The sequence below is a fragment of the Phascolarctos cinereus genome, unplaced genomic scaffold (genome assembly GCF_003287225.1).
Source record: "Phascolarctos cinereus isolate Bilbo 61053 unplaced genomic scaffold, phaCin_HiC Scaffold_4;HRSCAF=312, whole genome shotgun sequence".
NCBI classification, from domain to species: Eukaryota; Metazoa; Chordata; class Mammalia; order Diprotodontia; family Phascolarctidae; genus Phascolarctos; species Phascolarctos cinereus.
Genome location: NW_027555847.1, coordinates 242,546,610 through 242,565,493, shown reverse-complemented (window position 1 = coordinate 242,565,493; position 18,884 = coordinate 242,546,610). Strand labels below are relative to the sequence as shown.

Here is an 18,884-nt window from a genome sequence, read left to right as displayed (position 1 = left end):
GTTATAGATAATGGATGTCTGAGGATTACTGAATAGGAACAGAAAGGAATATATACATTTCTCAGATGTGAATGGAACTTCACAAAAATCAAACAAGTGCTTATTCACAAAGAAATAAAGGTAGAGATATTAAAAATATCATCTATTGACCTAAATAGAATAAATTTTGTACTCAATAAATGGAATTTTTAAAAAAGGATTAAAACTTAAATGAACAACTTAATTGAATAATTTAATTATAAAGGATTGATAAGCCAAAGAACAAATCATTGAAACAATAGGCAATTTCATTAAAGAAAAAGAAAACATAGCAACTCTTAATAATATGATAATCTAATGCTTTACAATGTACAAAGCCTTTTCTTTAAAAAAAAATCTTGTGTGGCTGGTAGTCCAAGTACAAGCTGAAGACACTGTCTCTTACTTTAGTGGTAAAATTAAGACAACCAGTGTGAACTCTCTTCTTTATTTTTCTTCATCTCTAAACTCTCTGAAATCATGCCCCACTTTTTCTTCCCTTCCCTAGTCTTTAATGATATGGCTCTACTTATATGCTTGATCCTATCCTCCTCTCTGTCTTTAGCATGTTACAATCTCAAAATCCTCTCCTTTCTCTCTTAATTTTTGACCTATCTTATGTACTCATTCCTTCACTACAGCCTCCAAATATGCCTAAGTCGTTCCCCATCCACATACTTTAAAAAACCCCTTTCCTAGGCCCTACTATCCCTTTAAGCTGTCTTACCATATTATGCCTCTCTTTCAAAGCCAAACTCCTTACAAAAGTTGTCTATACTTAACGTCTTCACTCACTTCTCCATCCTTTGAAATCTGGCTTCCAACCTCATCACTTAACTGAAACTGCTCTCTGCAAAATTACCAACAATCTCTCAGTTGCTAAATCTTTTTTCAGTCCTCATCTTCCTCAAATTATCTATTTGCTGCATTTGACTTTGACCACCTTCTTTTCCTGGACACTGTCTCCTAAGTTTTTGCGACACTATTTTCTCTTGGTTCTTCTTACATATCTGAGTGCTCCTTCATTTACTTTACTGGTTTATCATACATACCACCTCTCCAACTATGAGTATACTCTAAGGTTCGATGACTGAGAGCAAGTGTAAATAACAATTATTTCTGTTTTGGCCAGAAACCTCCCAGTCTCCCTTCCCAGATTGAATTTTTTTTGACTAGGTTAACAGAGGCCTCATTTTCTTTGCCCCATTTCTTTTTCCTTTCTTTTTTGGCAGTTGGGGTTAAGTGACTTGCCTAGGGTCACACAGTTAGTAAGTGTCAAGTGTTTGATCTGAGGCAGCATTTGAACTCAGGTGGTCCTAACTTCAGGGCTGGTACTCTATCCAGTGCACCACCTAGCTGCCCCTGCCTCATTTCTTACTTTGCCTTAATCACTGAATGGATGTTGCCTCAGATAAACTGAGACCTGGGAAAGACCCTAGTTTAAAAAGGCCAAGGTCTCCCACTTCATCCAGGGTCATCTCCAGTCCTGATCTGTATTTTGCCACTGGCATGGAGATGGCTCTGGAGGAGAGAGTGAGGCTGGTGACTTTGCACATCCCAGCCTCACTTAAAGCCAATTCACTTGCAAGTTATGACATCACCTTCCCGAAGTCATGATCCTCTTCGAGAATGAAGGACAAACAACAATAAAAACAACATCCTAGGCCCAATTCTCAAGTCCCCTTCCACTTTTTTTCTCAGTAACCTCATCAGCTCCCATGGATAGAGTCATCATCATTAGGGCTCACAGATCTATATATCCATCCCTAGCCTTTCTCCTGAGCATCAATTTCACATCACCAATTGGCTATTAGACATTTCAAACTGAATGTTTTAGAGGCATCTCCAACTCAACATGTCCAAACAGAATTTATTGTCTCCCTCTTTCCTTCCTCCCCATCCTTCCTTTACAACTTCATGATGTCTGTTGAAAACACACTCACATTTCTGGTTTCCTAGGTTTGTAATCTCAGCATTATGTGTTTGGCTTCTCACTCTGCCTTACCCCATCTAGCCAATCAGTTATTAAATTTTGCCATTTCTACCTTCATAATATCTCTACATCTGACCCCTTCTTTCATCTCACATAGCTACTACCTTAACTCAAGCCATTACCATTTCTTGCTTAGATTATTGGTTTCTCTACCTCAAGTTTCTTTTCATTGCAGTACATCCTACATGCTATTGTCAGTGATTTTCCTTAAAAGATGACCATATTTCCCCCTATTGAGTCAAGCCCAGTGGCTCCCAATTGCCTCTAGGATAAAATATAAATCCCTCCATTCTTAAAAATGAAGCCTGGATCCCACCTTTCTTTTTAGCTTTAATGAATGTTATTTCCCATACTGTATTCTGTAATCACAACCTAATTGACCCTTTTCTTGCTCTTTACATAATCTACTCCACCTGTCTCTCTGCCTTTTTACTAGCCATTCCCCACGCCTGGAATACACTCCATCCTCACTTCTGCCCTACAGACTCTTCTTTCAAGACACAACTCAAGCACAACCTTTTACATGACGGCTTTCTAGATCTACTCAAGGCTAGTGTTTTCTCTCACAATTTATCTTGTGTTCAAGAGAACAGAGGGCCAGGAATGGTGAACCCTTATTTGGATTTTTCTAGCAGTGGCGCCTGGAGAGCAGGTAGACACATATGGCTTGGAAAAGAGCGGTCCCTTTCCATTTTATGCCAATTGCCTGGACGGTGGCTGTGGGAGCTGGGGGCTTTACAGATCCTGCTGTAAGGCACTTGAATATGACCTCTTATTACACAGAGAGAGGGGCTTGTTTAGTGGTATGCTCAAGCACAATTGGAATTCAAACCCAGGTCCTCTGGCTCTAACCCAGGCTCTTTCTTCTAAGGTAGGTCCAGCTCTCCAGTGCTCTCACCCCAGCACAACAGGAATGAAGGTTATTTGCCCAGGCTTGCCTTATGGCTGTCTCTCCAAATCTCCTTCCTCTTGGGGTAAACCTATGCCTGAAAGCTGTTAACTCAGCCTTTTTGCCTCAAGGCTGCACCACCACCGGTGTCTCTGGCCAGCGAAGCACAGTCAGCTCAGCCTCAGTGAAGGTTACTTGGGTTAGGTCTGGGAAAGGCTCGAGAATATTCGGGACTACATTTCCCAAGGGGCCTTGGGGTTTCTCGGAGTACTTCCTCTCCCTCATTTGCTCACGCGCTCTCTGGTCTCTTCTGCGAGTAACAGGATTCGTCTCAGTCTCCTTCCGCCTTCTTTAGGTCTCCGCCCTATCCCCACCTCCCCCTTCGCCACGCCTCTCCCGCAGCGCAGAGCCCTGTACGCCTCTGTGTGGGTTTGTATAGGTGTTTTGTGGCTGTGAGCAGGACTTATGGACGGGCACCTGAGATTCGACGGGCGGGTGGTGCTGGTTACCGGTGCGGGGGGAGGTGAGCAAGCGGCGGCGACGACACCTTGGCGAGCGTTCGCTCGCACGGGCGCTCCTCCTCATCTACCACCACTGCCCCCTCCTGAGGGGATGCGCGCGCACGCTCTTCTCGCTACTGCAGCGGCGCTATCCCGGGACTGGGGGAGGTGGGGAGGGGAGGGGGTGATCCGGGTGGCGCAGTTTAAGGCAGGGGTGGGGAGGAGTCCTGGCCAGGCTGGTTCTGGAGCCACAGAGGTTGGTGGTGGAGGTGCGGAGTAGCACTGATGTTGAGAGTGCGAAATGCAAAACCTTAACCCTCCTCCCTCTCACCCCATCCCCACCCATCCTTGGGTTATTTCTTTCCCTTCACTTTTTATTTCAGAAACGTTAAAACATATTCTGTTTCTGCTCAAGAAGAGAGTTCCTCATGCCTCTGGCTCTCAAAACGGAAAAGTACATTTGTATTTTTGGCTTGTGGCCTTACAGAGTTAGATGAAAGTTTATCTCGACTTCTGGCAATTTGATTTGAAAGGACCTTTGATCCTACCTATTTAGTGGCCCTTGCAACCCGAGGTTTAAAGGTGAAGAGATATCTTTACCGTCTTAGATCTGGAAATATAGCATATGTTGACTTTTCAAATGACAATTTACTTTTCAGAGGTTTCAGTTTTAGAAACCTCAAGGATGCTGAGTAGTGAGTGATTAAATTCAACAGAGATTTATGATTATTTGCAAGGCCTTGTCCTAGAGGATGGGGATACTGAGGCAAGTCTCTTCTCTCAGGACCTCTTGATGTGGGCTGTGTTGAATGCAACATTAAGCTGAATGATTTCTGCCTAAGGCTGGCAGGTAATCTGAAAAGCCGCACCTGTTTTGTGGAGTTTAACTGAGCTACATACTTAGAATGCAACATTGTCTAAAAATGCTAAAATGATTAGGAGCTATTTCTGGAGTAAGAGTTAATTAAAAAAATAAAACTTTGCTTTTGGTTGAAATAATAAGTAGCAATTCAGGGAAGTCCTAAATTGTTTGCAAGCAAGGGCCAGAAGTATTTAGTTGGAAACCTTAGGAGCCAAATTAACGGTATGCCCAAGTTTCAGTATATATATAAATATATTTATGTAAATATGTGTTTTTTATATATATATAAAGGTGGGGCAGAGAACAAGCATTTATTAAGTTCCTGCTCTATTCTAGGTACTATACAAATATATTTGATCCCTGCAACAACCCTGTGAAAGTTTTTGTTGTTGTTTAAGCATTTTTCAGTAGCGTCTGACTTTTTGTGACCCTATTTGAGATTTTTTTGTCAGAGATATTGGAGTGGTTTGCCATGTCCTTCTCCAGCTCATTTTACAGATGAGGACCTGAGGCAAACAGGGTTAAGTGACTTGCCCTAGTCACACAGTTAGTAAGTATCTGAGGCCAGATTTGAATTCAGGAACATAAGTCTTCCTGACTCCAGGCCCAGCCCTCTGGTGCTGTTATTTATCCTCATTTTTACGGAAGATTGTAGATTTATATCTGGAAGGTACTTAGTGGAGGTTTCAAGGTTCAGAGTTGAGGATTTCAAGTTGGAGAGAGTTGCAGCTATAAATTTCAGAAACAGTAAAGAACTAAATAGGGAAACTTGGCAGAGAGGGTTGAACTCTTTGGCTCTTAGAGGTTTTGGAGCAATAATAGAGAAGGCATTCAGTCAGAAGCAGAAAGATGGATTGGGATTTGGAGAGAGAATCATCTCTGGGAGGCTGCAGCATTAGAGAATGGGTATGCTCCTCCTGGTGGATTTGTACACCCTGTCAGGGATGGGAAACCTTTGGCCTTGAGGTTACATGTGGCCTTCCAGGTTGTGGGGTGACCGAGTCCAAGTTTTACAAAACAAATCCAACTGTTAAGGGGATTTGTTCGTGAAGTTTGGATTGAGTTAAAGGGCTGCACCTGAAGATCGGCTGCAGGTTCTCCATCCCTGCCCTAGATTCAAGAAAAAAATCACTCTGGGAACTTGACAGAGCAGAGTGCTTCATTAGGGAGCTGGGTGAGGGCTTTGTATTGAGAGGAGTTTAGTATTAGGAATTGAGATATCCTTTGCCACACCTACATCCCACATATGTACCTCATTACCCTTGTACTCCCAGTTAGAGAGCCCACTCTTCCCATCATTTTACAGATGTGAAAAATGAGGTCCAGACATAGTCACATATACCTTCTTGTGACTTTTGTCTTCTCCCCTTTCCCCATACCTTCCTATGTCCTTTTGGGGAAAACTTCAAAGGATACGGAAAGAATGATGAGTACTATTTTATCTTTCCCTGTGTTTCTTGCCTGGTACCTTCTGCATCTTTGTTTTATTTCTGTCCACATCCTTTGGCTTTGATGATTCTTTGTGGATTTTTTTTTTCTTAGGACTGTTTCTACAATGGTTGTCACTTCTGGCCTCTAGGCATTCAGTGATTTCTCCTTCATTATCCAGACTAGTGCATGGAAGAAAATCCCTTCTGATTTTAGTTCTGTCTGAGCAAGGCTGTCACTTTTCTGCAGGAACTTTTACTAGGAAAGTATGGGGAAAATCATATGTAGAAGTCCTGCATTTTAATTTGAATTGGCATGGATTCCAATCCTGGCTAGATCTAAGCTAGCAAGAAAAAAATTATAGTTTTACAAACTCGAGGTAACCAGAGCTTTGACAATGGGGTTTGTGCTATGGCGAAAGGAGATATGATATGATATGAGCAATTGTGGAGAAGGAAGCATTAGAATTTAACAACTGGCTCAAAGCTGTATATAAAAGAGAATGGTGTTAGTGATTAAGGTTCATATTGATCTTGAATCTGGGTATCAGAGAGGGCTATTTGTTCATTTTGAATTTGGTTTAGGAGATGGTTATTGGCATAGTCCATACATTGAGGAGTAAAATGGGAGGAGTTTAAGAGGTTGAGGGTAAATTAGAAGCTCTTATAATTGTCTGTAAGGAAGTCATTGAGTACCTTTCAATCTAGCAAGGCAGTTTTGATTGAGTACTTGCATAATACTGTACCAGGGAGGCAGAGTGGGACATACAAAAAAACTGTATAAAAGGTATTAAAAGATCAATTTTCAAAAAAAAAAAAGAAATCAGTGCTCTTATGGGGAGCTTATAGTCTAATTCAGGGCTGAGAAACCTATAGCCTTGAGGCTACATGTGGCCCTCTAGGTCCTCAAATTTGGCCCTTTGACTGAATCCAAATGAAAAAAACAATGATGGCTTCCTAAATCTCCTTTTTTGTATAGGAAAAGTCACATATCTGACATGGGCTAGAGATTCTCTCTCCTTTTTTGGAGGTTTCAGAGATGGTGATTGATGTAGTGAAGTGTTTTTGAGAGTGGTAATTGGTTGAGGGTGATGAGAGTAGGGGAGTGGTGTGTTCTTTGGGTCACCCAAAATTAGCTAAAAAGAGGGATGTGGATGTTCATATCTATGAGGCTGGGTGCTATGGGACTGTCTGGGCCCAAATGTGTACTTTAAATATGCAGTTATTATTGGGCAAAGAAGGAATAGGCCTTCATAACTGATTTTAGAGATAAAAACGAAAAGCAAGAGGCGATGAACACTTTTTAAAAAAAATTTTTATTTATGTATTTTTTTAGGCAATTGAGGTCAAGTGACTTGCCCAGGGTCACACAGCTAGTAAGTGTCAAGTGGTTGGTCTGAGGCTGGATTTGAACTCAGGTCCTCCTGACTTCAGGGCCAGTGCTCTATCCACTGCACCACCTAGCTGCCACAACAGTGAACACTGATGACTTAACATGTCGGTTATGTGATAAGTGCCAAGAGAATGACCCTGGATTATTCTCCCAAGTGAGAATCAGGAGCCTTATAGAGGCACTTACTTTTTTTTCCCCTGAGTTCTGCATGTGAAATTCATACTCATATTTCGCGGTGATGGAGTGGGATAACCTTCCCGTTCACCAAGATCCTAATTAGGGAGAAAGATCATAGTCCTCTGGCCCTTTGGCAGAGTCTCTTATTAAACTATAGCTCTTTGATTTTTACTAGGGGAAGCTAAGTACTTGAGTTTCCTAAAACCATAATGCTCAGATAAATTTTTTAACCTCTACTTTGAGTATGATGAGGATTGGGAAGAGGAGATGCTTAGGTTCTTTCTTTTGCTGATTTCATAAATTTTCAAGGTGGGTCAAACCCTAACATAACTCATTTGAATGGCAGTTTTTATTGCTGAAAAGCTTATTTTTCAACAGGATTATTCAGGTTTAAGAATAATCTAAATATTTGTTATCTTTTTTCAGTATTTTCTGAATTTTGTTACTTCAGTTAGGCTCCTACTGATTACTGTAAAATTTGGCTTGAGTATAGTGGGAAAGGAAAATAATACTGATTGTTCAGTTTTTGTTTTTGTTTCAAACTAGGATTGGGACGAGCGTATGCCCTGGCTTTTGCAGAAAGAGGTGCATCGGTAGTTGGTAAGTTTATGTATTTTTTTTGTAATTTCAGTAGCTTTTTTTTCCTTAACATTAAAAATTCAAAACACAAATTGTTTATCTTCATTAGTCACCTTTATATTTTTGTAGAATATTGTGTTTACTCTCAGTCAGATTTTAACACCAGTCATTTCTGCCAGGATTGCATTTATTTCCTAAGGCCAGAGTGCTCTTCATTTTAGGCAAACTAATTTCACAATATTTCTAACAACACAATTGTTGAATCAGGGAAATAACCAGTGTTATATGATACAAAACCCCAAACATACGGCATTTTTGTACTTCTCTTTGTTGTCTGTAGACATTATGATTACCTGGACCAAAAAGAGGAGGGGACTGATGTTTAGAGAGCTTTGGGTTTGAAAAAGCTTGGGATATTGGTAGAAGAGGGACTAAAATCAGGCTAGTGCTGCAATATTCTGAAAGTGTTGTAAAGTAATTCCTAGTATTCTAACACCGTTATAACCAGTACCGTGAGTTTCTTTCCTTTTTTACATTTCTTTTTCTTCCCCTTTGGATCAGTCCTATGATTTTTATTGATAAAGGGCTGGTGAGGAACTTCCTCCACTAGTTAGTACCTTCTCTACAGCTTACAGTTTTTGACAGGTTTTTATGGGGGTGGGGGGGCACTGAGAAGTTCAATGAATGGCTTAGGGTTAAACTGCCATTATGTATGTCAGAGGACTTAAATTACAAGGCCAACTCTACTATGAACTTCCCATTTTCTTATTAATTAAGTTTTAGTAATATTTTCTGGTTTTATATCAGTCATTTCTGAATATAGTATCCATGCCCAATAAGTCATCCCTTGTAACAAAGAAAAAGTTAACACAAGACAAACAGGAACAATGACTGTGTCTGATAATGTATGTACCATTCTGTACCTGTAGTCTTCTCCTTCAGTACCAAAGGAGGGCAGTATACCTGATTATTTGTTCTTCAAGAAAAGATTGGACATTACTGTTACTCATAGTAGTTTAAATTACATTATTGTAGTCGTGTATATTGTTCTCCTGGTTCTGTTCTCTTTGCTCTGCCAGTTCATACAGATCTTCCCATGCTTTTCTGAATCCTTTATATTCTATCATTTCATATTGCACAGTAATATTCCATTACAGTCATATAAAATAGTGTTTTTCAGCAATTCCTCAATTGATGGACACTCACTTTGTTTCCTTTTTTGCTTCCCTGAAAAGTGTTTATGTAAATATTTTGTCTTTTCTTCTGTTTTCTCTTTGGGGCCTATGCCCAGTAGTAGGATTACTGGGTGAAAGAGCATGAATAGTTTAGTTACTTTTCTTACATAATTCCAAATTGTTTTCTATTTGAACAGTTCACAGCTTTATCAGTGGTGTATCAATGTGCGTTTTTTACAGCTCGCAGCACCTTCAACATTGACTATTTCTGTTTTTTATCAGGTTTGCCACCATTTCCTCATTCACTTGTTTTTCAACTCAGTTTATTGGTGACTTTTTTTGTGGGACACATTTCCTATTTTCAATGTCAATAGAAAATATATTTTACTTTGATACTTTTGAAAGTCTTCATTGACTTTTTAGTGTTGAGAAGCGTACAACAGTGTTAATAATCAGGTAGAATTTTTTTTGTTTTTTTTCCCCCAGTATTTTCCTAATTTTAGTGCTATAATTAGACACCTAATTATTTCTAAACATGGCTTGAATATGGCAGATAGGAAAATTTGTTTTTTTCATAGCCTCTGACTGATTTTTTGCTTTTGCTCATTTCTCATCCATTCAAGGTGTAAATAGCTCATTTGGGCATTATTTGCATGACTGTATTGCAGGGTGAGGGAAGTATTGGGCAGTGCAGAGGCATATCTGCTTTGCTGAAGGAAGAAGAAGAAGCAGTAGCCACAGCTGGAAATTCCATAAGGACCATCATCTTGTAGTTGAATTTATCTTGACATCACCCCTCTGCTTTTATAACAGATTGTACTTTTTTTTTTTGTTGTTGTTTTTTTGTGAGGCAATTGGGGTTAAGTGACTTCCCCAGAGTCACAGTGCTAGTGAGTGTTATGTGTCTGAGTCTGGATTTGAACTCAGGTCCTCCTGACTCCAGGGCTGACTCCAGGGCCAGTGCTCTGTCCACTGCGCCACCTAGCTTCCCTGATTGTACTTTTCTTAACCAAGGTGGAGAACTCTGGGGCTGCCCTGGCTTCAGCATGATTCACTTCCTCCCCCTCCAGTAATGAAATCACTACTACCATTACTTCCCCAAAGGACATCTGAATCAGTTGCCCTGTGGTTCATTCATCTTCCCTGTGACTTTTTAGACCAAAAACTCCTTTCTCTATGTGGGTTGTCTTACTCTCTAGAATGTAAAATCCTTGAGGGCAGAGATTATTTTTCTTTTACATTTGTATCCCTACAGTTTAGCGCACTGCCTAACATGTAATAAACACTTAAGGAATTCTATTCATTTATTTGTTCGCTTACTCATTTGTTCATTCTGTAAATGGTGTATATAGTTCCTTGAAGGCTTGGACTATTTTTGCCTTTCTTTGTGTCCCCTGTGCTTAGTATTGTGCTAGAATATAATTGCTTGTCATTTCTTACTACTTTGAGATTCTTTTTGTTTCCCTCTCACATGTTTCTACCTTTTATACCTAACTAAATTGCAAGCTCTTTTTAAGCAGCATTACATCATATTCCTGTCTAACATTGTTAACTGAGTCTGGGAAAATTCTTTAGGTGAAACATTGTTGCAGGAGGTTAGTCCCATAGGAACAATGTTATAAATGGCGGATCTGTTCTAGGACTGCCAAATTTGATCTATGAAAACTTAAAATTGGTCTTCAGAGACCTGAGGCAATGTCACATTTATAATGGCGCTTTGATGATTTGAAAGATATGTGATCTCACTGTTGTGGACATTCCTGCCAGTATTACAGATTGCCTTTTTATCCTGTGGCTGTTATTCATATCTTTCCATTAAATCCTTTCTAAAAATTCTAGTCTAGAGGTCTTTCAATATTTTTTGGATAGCTTTGAAATACTTGGATTGTTTATCTTTCACATTTGCTATATGACTCACTCAGTCATAATTAATAATATACTGTAGCCTACTTACAGGCATCGCCTGTCTTTATATGGCCCTTTGGATGATTTACTGTTTAGATTCTCTTAAGATTGTGGTATCCCATGGTTTTGCAACCATGTAGCCTCACCAGGATAATGTATGTAAAAATTTCACTGGATGGATCATTGTATTTTTTGTAATGGTAGATATGGTAACCCATCTGCTTTTCTACCCTCTTGTTACTCTTGTTTATGTCTCTCTTAAATCATCCGTAAGTGGTCTACCCAATGGGCTGAAAGCCCTCCTTTAGGCCTGTAAACTTTACATTGACAGCAATGTAGCATGCATGTCTTATTCTTTACTCCTTTTTTGAGCATATATTTCCTGACTACCTTTCATGCTTCTGGGTGTGAGAGTTATCATTGTTAATATGCAGCAGGCTATTCATGATTTAATCTCTCCATTGCTCTTTAGGTTTCCTCCAATTTAATTTATTCATTCAGAAGTGTTCATTATATTGTAGGCACTGGGGTTACAAATATTAAAGCTGAAAAAGTCCTTGCCCTCAAGGAGTTTATATTCTACAGGTTTTTTTGGCAATAGTAATATTCCATGATTCACAACCAGATTGCATCGCTGAAAGAAGATTGACATTAAAAATATGAGTTTTTGTTTCAGAGAGTGAGTGGGCACCTTCTCAAAAGAAATCCAGCCCACTGTTTTTCTGTTTCTAAGTTCTTGGCAGAGCACGAGCACACACGCTATCAGCAGTCTGTGCGATATCAGTGTTTAAGTGCAGTTCAGCAGGCTAGCCATTAAATTAGTATTATGGTTTGGACACCAGGTGTTCTTGTAGGATTGTAAGGCTGAACTCTTTTGAATGTCCATTTTGAAATACACAATTACCAATTTAAAAGCAACCCCCCCCCCAATAGTAAACTATCAAAACAAATTAGTATTTCATAGACATGGGGAAAAGTTTTCAGCACAGTACAAAAATCAAAAGCATTACTTTTCACAAACAGATATATCTGGATTAATTTACCTTCTAGTAGGCAATACATATCTCCCTATTGTATGTCTCACTTGATATTGACAGTGAGAGGATTGATGCACAGAAGTGGTTTAATTGCTTAAGGACCATATTTGGAACTAACATATACGTGGTTTCCTTTTAAAGCTTGTTTTGTTTTACAAAGTCAGAGACTTTTTAAAAAATCTACTAACAACAAACCTAGTAGGATCTCTGTTCTCTGAACCTATCAGTTAAAAAATGGGATTTTGCTGTTGACTGCTCTCTTTTTTTAATAAAGAAAATTCTAACCGTAGTCTGGGCTTGATATAGATCCCCAGTTTTGCTCTCTGGGCTGGCTTGTTCACCCCGTTCTGGACACATTGGCAGGTATGGGGTTCCCGAGAGGGCTGCTTACCATGAGACCACGATTCACAACTTTCTCTGTACTGTCAGGATCTTAGGAATAACATTGATATGGATAGGAATATGCTAATTATACTTGCCATTCTTACTTGTGATTCCCTATGTAACACAGGAGACACAGGAGCTTTTGAGCTCCAGCTTCTAGTAGTTTTGCTCTTAATAGGGGCAGCCAGAAGGACAGTAATGGAGGCATAATGAGGAGTTACTTAATTACTTTATTCTTCTCAAAGGGGTTGCTGATAATGGGAACATCAACTCCTACAGCATCCCCTAATTCTTCTTCTCGAAGGGTCAGGCAAGAATATACAGAGTAGGAGCTCCAACTCCTACAACATTCCCCAAATCTTGATGGGGGCCAGTTGAGACAAGCACAGCACTCTAGCTTGTGGGTTCCCCACTTACTGACCAGTGCTTACTTGATTTATAGAGGAGCATACAAAGAAGGCAGTTTGCCAGCAATAGCCTCACAAGTTTACATTAACTTTTGCAATATCCTGGTGAATCAGCATAGTGAAGGTTCAGTATGCTGTTTACAACTTAAGCACAAATGTTTACATTATCTCATCATTATAGCTCACTGCACAGTCGCAGTAGAAATTGTTTATGGCCATGGATCCTGGGAACTATTATCTAGAAAAGAAAAACAAAACCCACGTTACATACACCCTACTAGTGTTGAGGTGAATTGGAGCTGACTCAGGCCAGGCCTCTCAGTGTTTACAGATCCGGTATTAGAAATAAGACACCTATAGGGCATTCAACAGTTAAGCAAGGTTCATTTAGCCATCATATAGAAAGGACACTCCACATGGAAATATCAGAATGGATCTGGTCAGCAGGTCTTGTGTGGCTTTGGGGTAGTCTTCAAGTCTAAAGGGCTCTGACTCCATGCAGGCCTGTTATGCTTTTAGGTGAACTATAAACTTGAGTTATTATGGTGTGAGGCCACGAGGAAGCTTCTTGGTTACTCCTAGGTGGCCTGAGCCCTTTGGACCGAAGAAGTCTTAGTGAAAGAATCTTTAACTTTTATGAAAAGAACTAGCGTGACTTATGAGGGGTTGGGGAAGATCCTGGACTATTACAAGACATGCTCATTTACACAAAATCAGTTACCATGACACCATTAAATCTTACCTATACCACATTTACCTAGCAGTAAGGCAAAAGCAAGAATATTCATAGGCATAGAAAAAAGCAAGAATAATTAAACATCACACTCAATAAAAGACAGGTAGGAATTATAACTAGCATTTACATAGTAATTTCAGGTTTACAAAGGGCTTTATTTGTGTTCTCTTAATTGATTAAAACATCACAGTTCAACTGTGAACTAGGGTCATGTTTTCCTACCAATCCACACAGTGTCTCTGGGAGAGACTGAGCACATCGTTATAAAAGCCTATCAGCGAGGCAAAAGTAAGGAAATCTATATGTCTGGGATGACTCACAACTGTGGACTGCAGGCCTTGATGTCCTCTGTCCTCTTAGGAGTAATCTGAATGACAGAAAAGCTGCTTCTGTACTAGCTGCTGTCCTTCAGGTTCAGACAATTCTTCTGGGCAAAGCCCTCCTCTTCTACTCGTGAGCCAATGAAGTAATGGCAAGGTTTTTTTTTTCTTTTCCCAGCTACGTCATCTGGGCTCTGAGAAAAAAAGTGTTAAACTATTTCAATGACATGCAGTTTTCTTAGTCTGGAGAGCTGACAGCCTTATCTGATCTACAAATTGCTGGGAATTCTATTTTGGCCAGTCTACTCCAAGGTTTCTCTCATAGCAAAGTGCAGTTCCTGGCAAAACAGTTTTTGCCCATTTGTTCCACCTTTTCAAAGCAGAGAAAATAATTTGTTTAGCCATTCTCCAATGGATGGATAGTTCCTCCTTTTTTATTTCTTTTCTACAGCAAAACATTTTGTTATGGGTATTTTGAGATGTATGAGACCTTCCTGACCTTAATTTTCTTGGGTTGTGCAGGGATGTTCTCATAAATTTGCATGTAACTCCCTGGGGGGAAAATGTATGGACATACTTTTAAGTTTAATCTACATTATTAACATTTTCTCCATCACTTTCTTAAGTTTAGACAATCAACAAAACAATAAATCCAGCCCTAATTTGTAGCATTTAGGTTGCTAAGGTATAAATGTTCAACTGAAAATTTAGCAATTAGAAGTAGTGAACTGGAACAAGCCAGCTTTAGCACATCACAGTGTATGCCTAGCAGTAGTAGTATCTTTGAGTCAAAGGACATCAGTGGCCCACTTTCTTGGGCTTAATTTAAATTGGAGCAATTTACAACTCCACCAAGAAGGTATTAGTGTGTCAGTATTTCTGCAGCCCTTCCAACATTGACTGTTTCTGATGCTATTTGGGGTACTGGGAACCCTGAAATGCAAGAGTACAGGGTGGGTCTGCCTCAAAAGAATTCGACCACTCAAAGCTTCTTTCAGTCAGAGTAGTGAAGTTTTATTATAATACCAGTTAGGTCAGCAAGATTCCTAACAAATTTGCCCAATTTAATGAGGGTAAGATTTGCACTTTTATACTGAAGAAGACTGTGAGAAAATTTGTATGGGATGAAGGAGTGGTAAGTAGCCTGGGTAGGCTAGGTCCAGACAGCAGAGGAGTTAAGTGGCCAGACAGCCACTCTGTTCCAAGAGGTGTTCCTGGTTCTCTCCCAAGAACCTTAACAAACAATTTTTCACTCACTCCTAGCTAAGTTTCGTTTTTTAACTAGAAAGCTTGATTTCTCAGAGTCATACCTGAGGGTCTTTAAGGCCTCATTTCTAACAGTAAAATATTCTAAAATTCAGACATATTAAATATTGTACCATGATAATAAACAGTTATGAAATAAAAGATGAAGTTAATAAAAAGTATGCACATTACTGTACAGTGAAGTTAACATAGATGTGCTATATGTTGTCCTTTCCCTACCCATTGCACCTAGGCTTTATCGCTGGTGGCTGGCTGCACAACTTTTTTTTTTATGAAGCTATCAAGTGATATTTGGACTGTGGATCTCTTTTTTCCCCCATATATCTGATGATAGCAAGCAATATTATCCTCAACTAGTCTTTGAACTTTTACAAATATTGAAATATCTGGATTTTTTCTTTCTTTTTTTTTTTTTTTGGGTTAGGCACTGGGGTTAAGTGACTTGCTCAGGGTTGCACAGCTAGTAAGTATGGGTCTATTTTTTCAGTACAAGAAAAAATTCACTCAAATGATGAAAGTTTCTGCCAACTGTTTCATTGTGAACCTTTTTGGTTCACCTTCCAAGTCTCGAAGCTTTCTTTTCTTCTGTAATCTTTGTAGCTAGCGGCTCAATCAGATCCTCATTTGACAGTTCTCTATGGGACTCAGTCAGCCCCTCCACATAATTCTCACCACTTCTAGCTCCAATTGTTGTGCTGATTCTAGTCTTGTTACTTATTTCTTTGTCAGATCCATGAAGTATGTGGTTGTTAATTGTTTGCAGTTCTTTTTTTGATAAGTTTTTGTCAGTATTTTTAACTTTTTTTCTTGCAACAGATGCAAGATTAGAATTACTCATTTTTTTTTCAATACTGTATTATTAGGCACTGTGTTAAGTTTTATTCAAGAAATTGCCATCAAAAGTGTTTATATAAAACACAAAAGTAAGCCTTGCAGCAAAGCTGAACTGGTTAAATCTCTGAGGAGTTTAACTTCTGAGTGCTTATCCTTGATTTGTAAAATGTTTTAAAGTGGGAGAATGGAAACTTTAGCAAATTTTGGCCATTGTTATGTAGGAGGCTTCTCTGTTTTATCTCTGCTTTTAATTGGGGGGAAGGCGTTCCCTCCTATTTAAGTAAATAATTGAAAAGTAAGGCACAGAATGGTATTCTCTGAAATTCCTATGTATAAATTGGAAAGCCTAAATCCCTTATGCCCTCTGGCCCAGGTTTACAATCAAAGTTTTAAGGTTTTTTTTGAATGTCCACCAAGTTAGGTTTATTCTAACTCTGTTCTTTATATTGTACTAATTAATTTGATAACTTTTGGAGTAATGCTGTACTTTTCTATTTCTAGTGGGTTACCCAGGATAGCACTTTGCATACAAGTATGTACTCACTATTTACTAATTAACTGATTTGTTGGTTATCGGTACTTTTCCATCTGAGATTTGAGGCTACCTTCGTAATATAAATTTCTAGTTCTTAATTTTTTTTTTCATTTCTCTCCGATATTATTTTGGGCAATCTTTCTGCAGTTTATGTTTATATGGATCAGGTTACTTTTTACTAAGGAGCAACTTTGAATTTGGAACTTCAGATTAGGAATGAGAGTCAAACTAAAGGAAAAGTAAAATTAGGAAGCTATCTTTATTTCCTCACTGCTTCAAGAAGATTCAGTTGATGATTGTAGTAGGGCAGATAAGAAAAATAAAATCGAAAATAGGAAAGAAAATAGAAAAAGGAAAGATGTAAATTCTGAAAGAATCTACTAGAATTAGACAACTGGTAGGGATAGGGATAATCCTATCTACCTATTTTCCCACATTCCCTGCAGCATTTGTCATTTTCTGTTTTTGTCATGTTAGCCAATCTGATGGGGGTGAGGTTGTAATCTCAGAGTTGTTCTAATTTTCATTTGTCTAATTATCAGTGATTTAGAACATTTTTTCCAGTAATTATTGGTAGCTTTGATTTCTTCCTCTGAAAACTTCCTTTTCATATCCCTTGACCATTTATTTATCAGTTGGGGAATGACTCATTCTTGTAAATTTGGCTCAGTTCCCCATATATTTGAGAAATGAGACCTTTATTAGAGAATATATATACCATCAGAGAAACTTGCTGTAAAAATTTCCCCCCAGTTTCTTTCTTTTCTTCTAAATTTAATTGTATTGCTTTTGTTTGTACAAAAATTGTTTTAATTTTATGTAACCAAATTATCCATTTTACCTCCCATGGACCTTTCTTTCTCTTATTTGGTCATGAACCCTTCCTTTATCCATAGGTCTGACAGGTAATTTCTTCCATGTTCCCCTCATTTGTTTATATAACTCTCTAAGTCTAAATCATGTGCCCATTTTGAGTTTATCCTGGTATGCAGTATGAGAGATTGCTCTATGCCTACTTTCTTCCAGACTACTTTCCAGTCTTCTCAGTTTTTGTTGAGTAGTGAATTTTGCCCCAGTGGCTGGGATCTTTGGGTTTATCAAACATTAGTTTACTGTGCTCATTTGCTTCTGTATATTGTGTACCTAATCTAGTCCATTGGTCAACCTATTTCTTATCTAATAAACAACTTATTTTGATGATTATGTCTGCTAGTCCCCCTTCCTTTACATTTTTTCATTGATTCCCTTATTTTGTTTTATTTTTAGCTCTGTAAAGTAATTCTTTGGTAATTCAGTTGGTGTGGTACTGAATAAGTAAATTAATTTAGGTAGTGTTATAATTTTTATTATATTGGCTTGTCCTACCCATGGACAATTAATCTTTGTTTTGTCTTCATTTGGGTAAAGGATATTTTGTAATTGTGTTCATATTTCCTGTGTGCATTTTGACAGGTAAATTCCCAAGTATTTTATACTATTTTGTTATTTTAAATGGGCTTTCTCTTTCTAGCTCTTTTTGCTGGGTTATGTTGGTAATATGTAGGAATGCTGATGATTTGTATGGGTTCTTTCTAGGGTTTTTGAGCCAGGCCCAGTAAGTTGAAAGAGAGGGTGTACTATTTGAGTGCAGATGTTATGTCTTAGGAGCCTGGGGCAGCTCCTACTGCTTATAAGTTGTTGTTCAACTGGCCACTTCCAGTTGAGCTATGCAGCTCCTTCTCTCCTTCCTTCCTTCCTTCCTTTCCTTCCTTCCTTCCTTCCTTCCTTCCTTCCTTCCTTCCTTCCTTCCTTCCTTCTTACCTTCCTTCTCTCTTCCTTTCATTCTTCCTATTCTTCTTTCCTCACTTAAATCCAGTTCACTTGCAAGTTATGGCATCACCTTCCTGATGTCATGGTCCTTTTCCAGAATGAAGGACAAATGACAGCAACAGGAGTCTGGGAGAATGTTTGACTCTTCACAACTAGTAAATCTTTTGCAAAGATACTAAGGAAACTTTCAAAGCTCTAGCCCTGTTGTCAGCCACAGAGTTACAACCCTCTCCCCATTCCCTGCCCCATGCTGTCAGTGAAAATTTGGTCCCTAACCTTTCCTAATGCTTTTACTAGTTTGATGTCTGTGATAGCCACTGTAAAATCACATGCTGAGCTAAGCCCAGCTTGCTGTTTGATAAATAGAGGTGTTTATATAATAAGGTGAAAGATGGCTACAGGCTATTTGATTCAATTACATATAATAGTGGTGGTGTCTTCTGTGACCCAGGCTCTTGAATCCAGGTAGATCCAGCTACCTCCCTAAATCTCAAAGGGTAGTTGTGGAATCTCATCAGCCTTCTGAACTTCCAGCTATGCTAGAAGGAGAGAATAGGAAGTGACTAGTTTCTATATTGTGCTCCCTGGACTGCTTGTTCCATAGGTAAAAAAAAAACTTGCTTCTGTTATGGAAATAT

At 38.9% G+C, this 18,884-nt stretch overlaps 1 protein-coding gene across 1 annotated transcript in view; it reads left to right on the top strand.

The window, feature by feature from the left end:
* Positions 1-3,256: 3,256 nt before the first annotated feature.
* Positions 3,257-18,884, top strand: part of HSD17B4 (hydroxysteroid 17-beta dehydrogenase 4) — a 129,089-nt gene continuing 113,461 nt past the window's right edge. The window contains exons 1-2 of the mRNA XM_020979018.2: positions 3,257-3,423; positions 7,806-7,859. Of these exons, the coding sequence (XP_020834677.1) occupies positions 3,366-3,423; positions 7,806-7,859 (112 nt within the window). The 5' untranslated portion in view covers positions 3,257-3,365. The remainder of the gene's footprint in view (positions 3,424-7,805; positions 7,860-18,884) is intronic.